This window comes from Ceratotherium simum, chromosome 1 (genome assembly GCF_057802395.1).
Source record: "Ceratotherium simum simum isolate JZ-2026a chromosome 1, ASM5780239v1, whole genome shotgun sequence".
NCBI lineage: Eukaryota > Metazoa > Chordata > Mammalia > Perissodactyla > Rhinocerotidae > Ceratotherium > Ceratotherium simum.
In genome coordinates this window covers 42,498,035-42,514,152 of record NC_141900.1, presented here as the reverse complement: position 1 = coordinate 42,514,152, position 16,118 = coordinate 42,498,035, and the positions used below count along the sequence as shown (strand labels likewise).

Here is a 16,118-nt window from a genome sequence, read left to right as displayed (position 1 = left end):
TCTGCATATGTGTTAAGACTACAGAGGTGTTCTAAAATGAGGAATACAGAAAAGAATTTGGAAAACTAGGCTTTGTTGAAGCAAATTTCTGAGAGAACAATTTATTGTGAAACTCCTGAAGCAGCAGAAACTTCATAGGAGACCAGAGGCATCCCTGAAGTTTTTCTGTTAGTGAGGCTAATTCAGGAGGTAAGAGGGAAGCAACACTGGCAACTTTCAAGGAACAGAAGTTGGGGTTGACAGAGCCAGTTCTGACTTGGAAGCCAAAGCACAAATTCCTTACGTGGTAAGAAGGGCCAGGTAAGCAGTCGTGTCCACGGCACCCCATTTTACCCCAGTCAGAAGGTCCCCAGAACCACCGGCCCTGGTCAGACTATGCCCACCATTTTGCCTCAGGGGATCTGGTCACAGAAAATAACTCTGATCACCCTAATTACTGCTTCTGTCCCAGGCCTTAGGGAAGCAGATTCAGAAAAACACACAAGCCTGCCAGAACTTGAATGGAAAGACAGGATATTCTATGTTAAGCTTTAGCCACAAGAAAAACTCTATTCTGGTCTCCCAGAGATTAAGGCCAAGAAATGGAAGAGGACCAGAGAGGTGAAACCTTTTTGTTCTTTCTGTGAGAGACCAGATCCTAAAGAGAAGGGTTGAAGAGGGAGAGATCCACCCACCCATACTTCTGAACGTGTGGGGTGAGAGGCATGTTGTGAGCCCTGGCTCTGAGAGGGCCTAAACTGAAAATCAGGACCACTCTTAAATCCAAGGAGCCATCCTCCACTTCTCAAGATATACAGAGCATTTGCCGATGCTAGGGGACCCCAGTCTAACAGGGCCAAGATAAAGACATTAAGACTTAGAAAACCAGAATCTGGAAAAGGAGACACCTGAGAAACATCCCAGGGAGCAAACACCCCATGAATTCACGCAAATCCTCTCATAAGAGCCCGGATTCGCCAGGAGGAAGTCCAGAGTGGAAGAGAATGCATGCTACAAGAGGACACCGGGTTTTGGCTCCTCCTCATCACCCTCTGGGGACAGAACTGCCAGGAAGAACTATACAAAGACTGCCAATCTCTTCCTCAGGGGAAAGACACAATGACATGAAGGAAATATTATTTTTCAGAATTCCCCTTGGGAAGGGCATAGTATTTGGTTGAAAGAAATATTTTTTAAAGCCACTAAAATCTTAATAATTAGCAAGTATTAATTTTATAATAGGAAATAAACCAGTCTTAAACATTTAGAAGACACTAACATATTTAGATTTGAAAGTGTACTTCACTCAGCAAGTATTTATTGGATGCCTAATTTAATTTCAGATGCTAAATTTAGAAGCAAGGCTTAGTGCTATTTATAAAACAAAACTTGAATTTATCAGAGATTCTTCAAGACTTTTGGTTTTTCACAATTAAAAAGGTTGACTAATGCTAGCGTATCAGATAGAAAAAACAGGATGATTTTACAAACTGAATTTGAACGACACAGACAAACTAATATATAAGAAGTATTTGACTTGACATTTTAAGTGACTCATGACCTTTATTTTTATAGATTTCACATGCACAAATTAATTCTGGAATTAGTAGGAAATAATTTAAAAATCAATCATATAATTTGCAAGTAACCTTTTAAATGAAAAATAATTCGTCTAATTATGATTTTGTTTCTTAAAAGACTCACCTAAAAGGACAAATCCATCTGCTTCTGTCTCTGCTACCGGGGGCTTTTTAGATTCCGGAGGCTTTCTGAAGAAGTGAAACATTCCTGCTGCTGCTGCTATCTGAAATAGAAACACTACATAATGTCACATTCAGATGAAACTGTAAAAGTCTTACCCTTCCTCGTAAAAAAGCCAAACATAAAGATATCACAATAAGTACTTTTAGTAACTCTATTCCCAGACTTAAAAGCACAAGCCCTCTCTAGGCCTCAGAGGACAAAGCCAGGAAAAAACCATGTGCATCTTGAATCACGCAACCTTCCTCAATTTCTGAACATGCAGGAAATAACCCAAGATACCACTACATGTAAAACTAACATCAACAGATCACATCAGAACCTGGAAGGATCTGGAAGCTAACCATAAATTGGACACTGGATTCAGGAAAGGAAAAACAAACACCTGCCCAGGTTTCTTGTCATGCCATAACTAGCTTAAGCCTCATAAAACTGAGGCCACCTGAGAAAAGAAAAGGCAGATGAAACATCCTCTACTGTAGGCTACCTGATTCAGACACTCAAGGACTGTATCCTTTGTAAAATGGCAGCCCACTTGAAGTTCCCATCAGTGCAGATCTTTGTGTTAGTGAGATTATTGCACACTGCCCCCAACACACACACACACACCCCTCTCTCCACCTCCTCCTCCCATCTTTGTACATTGAGGCAGGACAACAACTTCTAGAAAACAACTGGAAAGGAAGTTGAAAGGAATTGGGAATGGGCCGGCTCTGTGGCTTAGCGGTTAAGTGCGCGCGCTCTGATGCTGGCGGCCCGGGTTCGGATCCCGGGCGCGCCCCAGGGCACCACTTCTCCGTCCAGCGCGAGGCCGAGTCCCACGTACAGCAACTAGAAGGATGTGAACCTATGACATACAACTGTCTGCTGGGGCTTTGGGGGGAAAAAAATGAATAAATAAAATCTTTAAAAAAAAAAAAAAAGAAAGGAATTGGGAAGACACTCACATCCTGAGGACAGTCCCTATAAACAAAGCAATATAAGAGACAGTAAAGAAAGGAAAAATTCTTGGAGCAGCAAGTGCTCCACATTTTAGTTTTCATATATTCCACCCACACCAGAAAATCAAGCAGGGAGGGTAAGTAAAGATTTAATCTGAGCGAAAGCCTTCAAGAAACTGAGAATTGTACTGAGATTTGTGTAGGTCAACCTGCCCTGAGTTGCAGATATGAGAAGCGTATTAACCTCAACATAAGTGGATGGTAAAGGAAGCCTATTTGTTGATAGAAAACATTTCTGGCAGATTTCACTTTTTAAAGGAAAAAGAAAATGGAGAAGAAAAACACAAGCCATGTGAAAAAAAAAGATTCCAGTAAAGCAAAAGGAACGGTCTCTGAAATGCTCAAAGTGCTTACTGGATATAGTAATGGAACCAAAAGAAAAGTCTGGAAATAGTTTGGCACCCTCAAAAAAGTACAAGGAGACATGACCTCTATGAAACCGGTGAAAAGCAAAAGGAGAAGATGAAAAGACAAGGAATAAGATGAAAAAAATAACTGATAAAGAGAAACCCATGCAAGAAACAAATGATATCAAAAAACAACTGGTGGGGGGGCCGGCCCGGTGCCATAGTGGTCGAATTCACGCACTCTGCTTCAGTGGCCCAGGGTTTGAGAGTTCAGATCCTGGGCGTGGACCTGCGCACCGCTTATCAAGCCATGCTGTGGCAGGTGTCCCACATATGAAAAATAGAGGAAGATGGGCATAGCTGTTAGCTCAGAGCCAATCTTCCTCAGCAAAAAAAGGAGGATTGGCAACAGATGTTAGCTCAGGGCTAATCTTCCTCACCAAAAAAAAAAAAATTAGTTGGTTTGCAAGCAAGAATGTAAGAAAATAGAGTTCAAATTCAAAAACTTGTAAGATTGGAAGAGGCAACTACTTCTCAACCTCAGACAGTTAAAAATAAAACAGAAAAGGCCTCTGATGGAACAACAGCTGAGTAAAACTCAACCTCAGGTAAGGATCAAATCAAGGGTATAGCCATCGCACCTGATATTAAAACCTCAGCGAGGATTAATGTGGCACTCAGTAAATTCTTTCACTTAGGATAAAATGGTTCAGGAAAAGGAGATGAAGAGTGTAGGTCTCCAACTGAAGCCTGGTAGAGAAAAGATACCCTCAAATACATAAAGAGGGAGGGGGCACACATGGGGTGAAAAAGATGGGAAATAGAGCAAATCTAAGAGTTATATCTAGCAAAAATTGTGAGTCTGGCTATTGATACATGAAGCTAACTGGAATCAGGTAAGAAGTCAACAAACTTTTTGAGAGTTGTACTGCCAAAATAACTACCTGTCTGGATTAAAAGAGGACTATGACTATTGGATTTTTAAAACAACCCTGCAGACAGGAAGCTGCCAGAGAAAACTGCTCAGCCCCCAAGGATGGCCTATTCTCCAGTGCCCACTTCAGTGGTAGACAAGGAAGTTACTGGAAAAGGAAGAAACTCTGAGGGTGGAGCCAATGGGCATGGAGAAGAAAGGACTAGGGGGCCTCTCCCAGGAAGCAGAATCTGAGCATAATTAAGGAACATTCTCCAACTCAAAGTGGGGGTCACCCAAAGTGCCTGCTTAGTGGAATTGCTACAACCCTGTGACTGCTGTATATCTCCTCCCATTCCTCTCTTTTCCAAATGGGAGCAGTTTTGGCAGTTATGTTTCCCAGTTCCACTAGGGTATGAGGGGACAGGGCAGATTACCGGTCTTTTTAGTTCAGGAAGACTCCAGACCAAGAGGGGCCATATCTGGACCTGATGAAGAGACTATTGTATGTCACCTAGAGATACTGAACGGTGAGCGTGATGCTATGACTGAATGGGGCAATTCAGGTTGTTACCCTTGGGGAAGGTTGAGTTATTTTGCCTACAGCAGGGAGAGAGGGCTGAGTACATGATGACCACAAACAAGAACCACAGAATCATTAGGGCTGTTCACTGGCTCTCTGCTTTACGGAGACATAACAGGATGCAGTTTTCTATCCTCCTCGGAAGTAGCTGTGGCCATGTGACTTGCTTACTTCACTGTCTCACATGCCATTAGAGTGCTGTAACCAGGAGCTTTGTGGACCCTTTAAGAAGGGGATCCTGTTTTAACATATAAAGAAAAGCTTTTAATAGCAGGACTCAAATTTCCAATACCTTTGCATGTCTGGCCACAAAACAGAAATGGAACAAACATGGAAGTCACAAAAGTGGTTCTGATAAGTCATTCTCAAGCCCCCGAAGTTTAGATATGTTGTTACAAGAGCTAGACCAAACTCAAGTGTAGCAAGACAATCTCTTTTTTTTTTTTAAGATTTATTTATTTATTTATTTATTTTCCCCCCAAAGCCCCAGTAGATAGTTGTATGTCATAGCTGCACATCCTTCTAGTTGCTGTATGTGGAACGCGGCCTCAGCATGGCCAGAGAAGTGGTGCGTAGGTGCGCGCCCGGGATCCGAACCCGGGCCGCCAGCAGCGGAGCGCGCGCACTTAACCGCTAAGCCACCGGGCCGGCCCAAGACAATCTCTTTTTAATTCAAGTATTTTGTTACAGAATTTCTAACTTAAGTAATTAAGCGAAGCATTTAGGTTTTTCATGACCTAAATCATCGAATTTAAACTATATACAGGCTGTATCAGTTTGTTGATAGTACGACTTACTGGCAATGCGTAACATTATAGTCTGTCACTTTAGGACATTAAAAAATTCCAAACATATTAGAGAAGGAGGGATAACCTAGGTTTGAAGAGTCAAGAAACTTTCAGGCAAGGAAGAAACAGGTCAGGAATAAGAGAAAGGGAGCAAAGATGGTATAAAAGAATTCCGAATGACAAAAATAGTTTACTACAAATATCCATCCAAAACAGCTCTAAAATTGTTACAAAAGTACCAGTCACCCTCACATCTATCACTCCACCTTAACTCCTTCCTTAAGATGTTTTTCCGGGGGAACAAGGCTCCAATTTTACAACACAAGTCTTGGTATTCCCTTGTATGACTAATGCTAACTGCTGACGTTAATAATTCATTCCACTAGGTACCTAAAGTCAGTCTAACCGTATACTTTTGGAGTAATCACTCCATGCACGATAAGACTATGTCCTGAGACCCTAAAATTTATAACCAAATTATCTTTATCCTATGATATTTTTTTTATATCTCTGAAAACATAGAGAGTGGTGTAAAAATTTATCCTGGTGGGGCTGGCGAATACCACTCTAAGATCTCCCTTCTATGAGCGACTCCCACAGTGGGAAAGCTGCATGGTTAGGTCACCACTCCAGTAGCCAGATTTAGTTACCCTGCCTAAGACTAGAATCTGAGAAGGAGAAGGGGAGTAACGAAACCCCACTAACATTTGCTGAGCTCCTGCAATGTGTCAGGCACTATACCAAAATGCCTTATACACTCTGTCTGCTATAACCTTACAGTCACCCCGCCAGGTACACGTAATTATTCACAACGTGTAAGTGAAAGAACTGAGGTAAAGTAGGTTAAGTATTGGTCCAAGTTTATGTGGCCAGTAAATAGCAGACCTAGAACTTTAAACCAAGTCCTTTTGGCACCCAACTGAATGCTTTTCATCAACAAAGCACCAGAGACAAGGAGCCCTTAACACTTATGACATTTGTGTTGGACTTTAATATAATATTTCCTAATTAGTCAAATACATTTGATTAATTCCACTTCTGTCTTTATCAAGCCCTACTTTTCTAAGACTTGCTCAGCTCTATGTTCTGAAGACATTTACTAATTCTACAACATCTATGTTCAAGACCTTCACTTACTTTAGATTTATAAACATTTATTAAGTGCTTAGCCCAGATACTGACCGCGCACTGCAAATGCAGCTCTCAACTTACATTTAGGGGGAACAAAGTGCAACCTCAGCCTACCATATTGCTGAGCCAACCCTTAGCAAAACTCAGAGTGATTTAAGAGCCCCTGGAAGAGTCCTGCTGCCCCAAGCCTAGCGCACAGGCAGCCCAGGCACTCGCGCTTCTGATGTACACAGCCTTGACAGCTGGGCTGCTTCTGCTTGGAGTTCTTGAGCATAGTCCAGTCTCTTTCCTTATTTACAATTTTTGGTATTTTAAAAATTGTCTACAATGAGCAAATTTTACATTTATAAACAAGAAAAATACCAAAATTTACTCTTAAAAACCCATTATTAGCTGGCAGCAACACTTGCCCGGCTGAGCTGGGACCCAACCCACAATGCCTCCTAATTTCCAGACATGGAAATCCTGGAGCTGCCTTGATATAGATGGGGGATGAAGAATTCACCTGCCCAAGCCACAGGCTGAGAGAAGATACTTGCACACCACTTATCTGATAAAGGACGCGTATCTAGAAAATATAAAGAACTCTTAAAACTCAATAATGAGAAAACAACTCAATAAAAACTGGATAAAAGATATGGACACTTCACCAAAGAAGATATGTGGATGGTAAATAGTCACACGAAAAGATGTTCAACATCATTAATCAACAAGCAAATGCAAATTAAAATCTCAACGAGATACCACTACATACTTACTAAAATATTTAAAATTTAAAAGGCTTGTGGGGCCGGCCCGGTGGCGCAAGCAGTTAAGTGCGCACGCTCCGCTGCGGCGGCCCAGGGTTCACAGGTTCGGATCCCGGGCGCGCACCGACGCCCTGCTTGTCAGGCCATGCTGTGGCGGCGTCCCATATAAAGTGGAGGAAGATGGGCACGGATGTTAGCTCAGGGCCAGTCTTCCTCAGAAAAAAAAGAGGAGGATTGGCATCAGATGATATAGCTCAGGGCTGATCTTCCTCTCACACACACACACACACACACACACACACAATTTAAAATTTTGGCCGAGGGCCGGCCCTGTGGCTTGGTGGTTAAGTGCGCGCACTGCAATGCTGGTGGCCCGGGTTCGGATCCCGGGTCCGCATCGAGGCACCACTTCTCCGTCCATCCTGAGGCCGAGTCCCACATACAGCAACTAGAAGGATGTGCAGCTATGACATACAACTATCTACTGGGGCTTTGGGGGGAAAAAATAAAATAAATAAAATCTTTAAAAAAAAAAAAAAAAAAAAATTTTGGCCGAGTGCTGGCCAAGATGCGGAGCACCCGGAACTCTTGTGTGTAATATAGTACAAGCACTCTGGATACCAGTCTGGCAGTTTCTTTAAAACATAAACACCTACCATACGACCCAGACCTCCTTCTAGGTATTTACCTAAGAAAAATGAAAGCATATGTCCGTACTTGTACACAAATGTCATACAGCTTTTTTGGTGATAACCAAAAATTGGAAACCCAAATGTCTAACAATAGATAAATGGATAAACAAATTGTGGCATATACATAACATTACTCAGCAATAGAAAGGAATGAAGTCCTAAAATATGCTACAACATGCATGAATCTCAAAAAAATTAAGCTGAGTGAAAGAAGCCAGACAAAAAACAGTTCATACTGTATGATTCCATTTATATGAACTTCTAGAAAATGCAAACTAATGTACAGTGACAGAAAGCAGACCAGTGGTTGCCTGGGGATGGGCAGGTGCAGGGAGGGAGGCGTGGAGAGAGGAATTACAAAGGAGCACAAGGAAACTTTGGGGGGTGATGGATATGTTCATTATCTTGATTGTGGTAATGGTTTCAGGGGTATAAACATGTCAAAACTCATCAAATTGTACACTTCCAACATGTGCAATTTATTGTATGTTAATAATACCTCAATACAGCTATTTTAAAAATTCATTAGCATGATATTTTAGATGTAATAGAAGTGTTATAGTTCACAATTATTCAGAAAATTCTCTCAAATCTCTTAAACCACTTTGTGTATGTTACAGAGACAGTCTTTGTATAAAAAAATGCTTATTTTCTCTATGCATTCACATAAAACTGAAAAATAAAAGGCCAGTGACTTGACTTTGCACGGTATACACAGACCGCATAGATAAAGGACTAGCCTGACTGCAAGGCAGGGCAGGTCCCATTGCTCTGAAGAGAAGGGTAGGGCAAGTAATGTATTTATTTTTTCCTATTACTCTAAGGCTTACCTTTTAAGTAATATGACCCATAACAAAAGGATTAAGGCAACCTGGTTTTCTCAATTTGATTATCTTCTTTCAATTTCAACAGACTACTACATAATGTAAATATATCAAATAGACTGAAATTCTATGTGATTGATACACAGCAGCCTCTTAACTATAAGAATAATACACACACACACATTTTTTACTTGACATTTGTGCCAAAACCAATAAACATGTAAATTTCATACTGCTGAAAAACTGAAATGCTGAACAATGTTTAATCTTCCTTCTTTTCTTCTGTATGGTGGGTTGTGAATTGCACAGTTATGCAAAAATAATACAAATTTAGATAACAAGTTTACTAATTTCTTCTGAGATACCAAAAAAGACGATGGTCCATGCTGTTTGTAGTTTTAATCTTGAGAGACAAGATTACATCACCAAAAATAGCATTGAACAGTATAAAACATTTCAGAAGGACCGATGAGAATTAGAAGAGCCCTGGTGGATTTCACAAATAGGTGGCCTTGAGTTCAATTTCATCTGGTGGTTAGGGTACGCATATAAACAAGAGAAGGAAGGCCGTTCCTGTAGGAAGGATCACTATGAACAAAGAGCACAGCATGTTTAGAGGACAGCAAAGGATTAATCTCACTAGAGACATGTAGATAAGCAACAGAAACTAAGACAGCATAAGAAAGGTAGAGACAAATTATCACAAGGGCTGAAAAGTCAGGAAAAGGACAGAATATCCAAAGTGGCATACCAAGATTTGTTTAATATTATTGTGTAGTCTAAGATCTTGAGCAAAGTAGTGTTACAGAAAGATTGAATTTAAAATAATATGCTGGAGAAGTTGATTGACAGCATGGAGTCAAGAAGTTAGAAAGTTGTAACAAAAAGGGATTAGATCAAGGTGAGAGAAGTTTGAACAAAAAAGAATGGATATACAGAAATATGGGATAGGCCCTAGTGACTCTCAACTATACAAAATATTCATAGAAAGGCTTAATCCAGGTTGATTGACGTTTCAAGCCTGAAGGACTGAAGAAAGTGATATGCTGAGTAAGAAAAGGAAACTAGGAAAGGGAAGAAAAAATAAAGAGAAGAAAAAAATAAAGAATTCCATTTCAGATAAGTAAGATGTATGGAAATAGTGACTAGTCCAGACAGAAATACGAAAAATGCAGTTGGAAAAATAAGACCTAGTGCTCCAGTGAAAGGAGTAAGTTGGAATTTGGGAGTTGTTAGCATATAAGTGGTAGCTGAAATCACGAACATCGGAGGTATTTCAAAGAGAAAATATAAAGGTTCAGGGATTGAGATCATGATCTCTAAGATCTCAAATTATACTATGAAAATACATCCCCTTAATTAACAGCAAAATGATGTGTATACTCCCATTTCTTCAAAATTTTCAAAAAAATTATATGTGGTTATCGTACTAGGACTAAAATGTTAACACAACTATATCACTTTACATTTCAAAACTGCAGAAACAACCGACCTCTTCAGTATAATCCGGGGGGCCTAAATTCAAATGCCAGGCAGATAACTGAGTGGAACCAGCCTAGCATGAGACAGGAGTGAAGGAGAGCACAAGCCTAGTCTCAAGAAGGCACCTCTAGGGAAGGAGAGAGGGAGATGCCCAGGGAGCCTCGAGGAGGAGCCGTTCACCAAAACAAGGCTTGTGAGGTCTTGATTCAGGAACTAGTGCAAGAGCTTTAGAAGGTTCTGAGCTGGGAAAGCACCTGGAATCAGATTTGCACCTGCTGTTATGGCCCAGGTGAAAAACACCTCCACCACACACACAAAAACAGGACCAGGCTGAAGCTATGGTTAGGGCATCTCTCCCTGCTGAATATGATCCCAGGGCATCTAAGAACCCCCGTGGAATGTAGCTGGAAGGTCTAAAGTTGCCTTGGTCTGAAGGTCCCTCCCCTTTAACGCCTGCGAGGGGGACTATGGAACTCCGGACTCAGAACTGCTGCTCTCACTGTCACCCAGGCCACTTGGAAAGATAACCTTTAGCTGAAGTAATTTATTTTTCCCCATACTATTTTTTAATGTATTATTTTAGCTAATATGATTTACTTATAATTCTTTGTTTTAATATATTTTATATATTCTTTACAATATGTCTTTTTACTGTATTTGTTTTATACTATTTTGTCCTTTCTAGTAATTTTTCTAATTTATTTGCTTTTTCAAAATGAAACTAGCCAGCTTTCTAATTATAAAAGTAATTTCTATTTTGTGTGTGTGAGAGGGGGATAAGTTTGTATATTCTCAGACAAAAATGTGAAAAAATATACACCAAACCTAATAGTTGTTGCTACCAGGATGTATGATCAGTTTATATTCACTTTATGTTTTTTTTTTGTAGTATCTGATTTTTTTTCTAAGTCAAATATTATATATCATTTTATAATAAAAAATAAAGAGTTTTAAAAATTAAAAAAATATATATATAGAAGTTGCCTTTGGCAGCTCCAACCACTGTTCCATGAAGCAATGTGGGCCCAGTATCACCAAGTCTGATTTTTCAAGACAATCTGGAAATCCAGCTATTATATAAAAATTTAGTTTTTAGATGATAGCAACAAATTCAAAATTTTTAAAAATACTCTGCCAACTGAATAAAGCCTCTACAAATGAGATTTGACCTTCAGGTGACAAAATTTTAGACCTAGGATAGGAATGTGTTTAATAGCCTAAATCTAATCAGTATAAGAAAAAATTGTGCAAGACTTTGGAATCTAGTGGATATTCTAGCTAGCTCATCCACCCGGGTCATCTCCACCTTTGTCTGTCTTTGACTAGGTTATGTTATAACCCTGTAGGAGATAACTTGTAGAAAACTGAGAGTCCTGCAAATAATTCCTGTCCACAGAAATGTATCTGGTAGCATGCATTAATTACTGCCCTGGGATAGTGACCAGTTTTGCATCATCTATAAATTCAACATTCCCTTATGTGACTTTAAATGTGTGGTGATACTTTGAGTTCTCTTGTGAACCAGTTGTAATATCTTACAAGTTCCCTCTGTAATTAATGAGTTCAGTAAAGTCTTTGACAGATTTTATACTTGTGTCAGAGATACGACTTTATCCTCTTTTAAAATTTATCCATTAACTTCAGACTACCAATTAGGATTACCCAAAGATTCTCCCTGTTTTCCCACCCCACCTAGGATTTCTATTTTTGAAGGTTTGTGATATTGCTGTAATGGGGGAAAGGTACAGATATCTGAGTGGATAAGCAAGGGAGGAACAAGGAAAGATATTTAAACCAATTTCACGCCACAGAACAGTTGGAAAGCCAATTAATTAAATTAAAGCATTAACATAAATTTTATCTCCACCTCTATAATTTATGCTCAGACCTCTTCCCCTGAAGAAAGGGAAAAGGAAGCAAAAAGATTATCAGAGAGCATCATATATACTAAGTAACGTTTCACGAACTTTTATCTTTGGGTTTATGTGCTAGATCATGATATGAAATGTATTTTTTAGTTTGAGTTGAAGGCAAAAAAGTTCAAAGCCCCTGATCATACTTTCGTGCTCACAGACTCCTTAAAAGAATTTTGAAAAATTATGCACCCCCTTGCATTTTTTAAGTTGACATATAAAACTTTTCAGTGAAAATTATAAAGGATGTAGTTTCTAGCATATTATATTTATATACTGAAATAAAACCATTATATCATTCTTTTATATTTTCCCAATGGAATCTAAACACCGTAAGATTTTAATATCTATCATCAACCATTTAAAAAATACATACACAAGTTCTTTCCTAACAGTAGGAAATTTTACATTGTTCTCTTTTTCTCCTTGAACTCATATTTCCACTCCATTTCCACTGGTCTGGAGTAGCTGAGAGATGTCCTCAGAACACAGGAGTACAGCTTTTACAACACACCCAGAGGAATACAAACTGGCGGTAGCAACTTCATGTTTAAGAGAGTCTGTCCTCTAATTTAACACTCCTAGCACTTTCACTTGTCACCTAGCTGCAAAGTGACATCATGCATATATATAACAGCCATTAAAAACTGAAGTTATAAGGGGGCTGGCCCAGTGGCGCAAGCAGTTGAGTGCTCGTGCTCTGCTGCGGCGGACCGGGGTTCGCCGGTTCGGATCCCGGGCACACACCAATGCACCACTTGGCAAGCCATGCTGTGGCAGGTCCCATGTAAAGTGGAGGAGGATGGGCACGGATGTTAGGCCAGGGCCAGTCTTCCTCAGCAAAAAAAGAGGAGGATTGGCAGATGTTAGCACAGGGCTGATCTCCTCACAAAAAAATAAAATAAAAAATTGAAGTTATATGATTTAGTAAAACTCACTTCACTAATATGACCATATACTTGCTCTTAGAAAACTGAGAAATTAAACACATTATTTTTACCCAAAACAGAACATCTAAAATACTCAGAAAGTCAAAAGATCTCGCGCTACAAATTGATGATCATAAAGCATCAGGCAAGGGAGGATTCTAGAAGACTGCAAAAGAACTCCGGAGAACTTCACAGTGTAGATTTCAACAGAGGCCAAGCTGAGATTTTTTTTCTTGATTTGGTGGTTTTTTCTTGATCCTTATAGTTTAAATCCTTTTCCTATTTTACTTTATACTAAATTAAAGGCAGGAAAAGCTTTTCAGAAATGGGACATGTAGGATTCAAACACTAAATTCTTAAACACAGTACAGGAAATCCTAGATTAAAAGAGTACGGGGTGGGGGGAGGGTGCAGGGGGGTGCTTTATTTGCCATGGAGAGCAGCACAGAGCTTCATCTGATAAGCTCAACTTCCAGTTACTCATCATTAGCATGCAAGATACCTACTATCAGGAACTGTTTGCTATTATTAGCTGTCACTATAATAATAAAATCCTACTATCATGGAAGTTTTACATAATCTGGAATTACTAATTTCCTGGAATTTTCTCTAGCAGAACTGCTTTTCAAGTACATGATGAAGTCATCTTGAAAAGTCACAAGTTGGCCCAAGAAAATTGTAGAACAGAACCTCCCTTCTTCTCAGATCCTCTTTCCCTCATGAACACAGGCAGTCTCACTAAAGTAAAACAGACCTCATACAATTTTACTCTCCTCCATTACTCTGTAAATAAATATGACTCCAAAGTCTCTATTAGAATCATCAGGGAAGCCTCGTGTAGTTTTGTTGTTGTTGTTGGATTTGGGGATTTTTGTCTGCTTTCCTTTTAATTACCTTATTATTTTCAGAGTAAAGAATGGAAGCCTGGGACTGGCCCCATGGCTTAGCGGTTAAGTGTGCGTGCTGTGCTACTGGCAACCTGGGTTCGGATCCCGGGCGCGCATGGACGCACCGCTTCTCCAGCCATGCTGAGGCCGCGTCCCACCTACAGCAACTAGAAGGATGTGCAACTATGACATACAACTATCTACTGGGGCTTTGGGGGAAAAAAAAAACGGAGGAGGATTGGCAATAGATGTTAGCTCAGAGCCGGTCTTCCTCAGCAAAAACAGGAGGATTGGCACGGATGTTAGCTCAGGGCTGATCTTCCTCACAAAAAAAAAAAAAAAAAAAGAATGGAAGCCTGGCAGTGACTGACTGCTTTTTGCCTCTAGTCCTCTATCTCTTATTCATAAAATGAAAAACAGAACAGCATAATAAAGTCTCCCCTGATTCTACTAATTTAGGGGAGAAAATCTCCCATTACGTTGGACCAGGGTTTCTCAATCTCTTCTCTCTAAGCATTGGGGGCCAGATAACTCTTTGTTGTAACCTACTCCTCTGTGGATGGGTATGACCATCTAGCATGTGACGTACTCCAGTCAGAAGACATCTTAAGTTCAAGAGGTTTTATTAAAAAAAAAACAAGAAAAACAAACAAACAAAAAACCTTCCCTCTTTTTAATGCAGTACATATGAAAACCATAGTCTTTTTTTTTTTTCTAAAGAAGGATGCTAAATAGTGGGGAGATACAGAAATTTAGAAGATAATGTTGTTGCTTTCTGAGAGCTTATAAACAAACTGCACTTATAATTTATATCATCTGGGTCTCATTCACTGACCAAGAAGGTAATCTAGAGGCTTTAGTGTTCTCCTGACTCTTCTAAATTAATGACACAATGATATATTTTTACGTTTTAGAAAAGTTACAAACATAATTTTACATAACTGCACAAAGAAAAACATTTTGGTTTTGGCTTAAATAACACTGATGCCTACCAATACAACACTAATTTCTACCCTCTGCATTCAGTGTTGCAACTCTGAAATGAAAAAACATCCTGAAAAAGACTCCAGACTACTCTAACAAAAAGCGTCTCTTCACATAAAACAGTATCTGAGGTGAGTAAACACATTTAAATAATGTCCTAGGGGAGAATGAAGTCGTCCGCTGTGAGGGCACACCTCTTTACCACTCTCTATAGCACAGGGAAACCTAGAATGAACAAAGAAAAAAATAAACCATTATTCAGTGTTGGTCTTTAAACTGCTCTATTTGTTCACTTAAATACATTTAACACACAACAGGAACCATCACATTCAACTTCCAAAAGGATTCATTCCCAAAATTGTCCACTAAAAATCTGCATCATTTGACTTCCAATACAACCTAACTGCATCATCAAGTCTGGACTTCCTCCCCAAATAAAAACAAACTTCTAAAAATCAGTCATTTGTTCATTTGTTCACTCTTTAATTCATTCAACCAGCAGGTTTTGAAGGCCAAATACCGGCCAAGCATGGTGCTAGGCCCTAGAGAACAAAACCAGACAAGACACATTCTCCGAGTTCAAGAACCACCCAATTCACTTGCGGCCTCTTGGTCTGCTTCCACCACCCCTCACAGCGCCAGTGGGCAGAAAGCACGGTGCTGAGTCCTGTGTAAAACCAGCACCAGTCATCCAAGTGGCTAACAGTTGTTGCTAACAGTCTAGTCAAGAAGTATTGCTATCTGAGACTCGCTTCAGACTCCTGAATAAACAAGAAAGCTGGCTGTTTTATCTCCTCTCAATTTTTCATCAAAATGCACAGAAACACAAGACAAAAACCAGCAATATTTCTGTCAACCATATGCCAAAGTCTGAGTCAAATTTCCATGAACAGCACGATCAGTGGAAATTGACCAAGAAGTACAAACGACCACGAGTTCATTACCGTACTTGCTGCCACATGCTACATCTTCTGAAATCCTGCCCAAGGAATGAATGGATGAATAAGCGAATAAACAAGCTAACTAAAACAGAAGAGTGAACCATAAAGATGGAGAAAGCATTTCATCCATTCCCATTGCCTGAACTTAAGTCTAAAATACAGGAGCTGGGGGCCGGCCCAGTGGCGCAAGCAGTTTTGTGTGTGTGCTCCGCTG

The 16,118-nt window shown here is 39.8% G+C and overlaps 1 protein-coding gene across 10 annotated transcripts in view; it reads right to left on the bottom strand.

The window, feature by feature from the left end:
* Positions 1-16,118, bottom strand: part of UMAD1 (UBAP1-MVB12-associated (UMA) domain containing 1) — a 244,309-nt gene that overhangs the window by 217,309 nt on the left and 10,882 nt on the right. For 3 of the 10 annotated variants that reach the window (XM_087423971.1, XM_087424192.1, XM_087424135.1), the window contains exon 2: positions 1,684-1,783. The exons of 1 other annotated variant lie outside the window; for it this stretch is intronic. In XM_087423971.1, the coding sequence (XP_087280097.1) occupies positions 1,684-1,765 (82 nt within the window). In that variant the 5' untranslated portion in view covers positions 1,766-1,783. Of the gene's footprint in view, positions 1-1,683; positions 1,784-2,687; positions 3,389-7,261; positions 7,515-16,118 lie in introns of those variants that run through there. 6 more of the 10 variants (XM_087424087.1, XM_087424022.1, XM_087424321.1 and 3 more) reach the window with 6 other exon arrangements.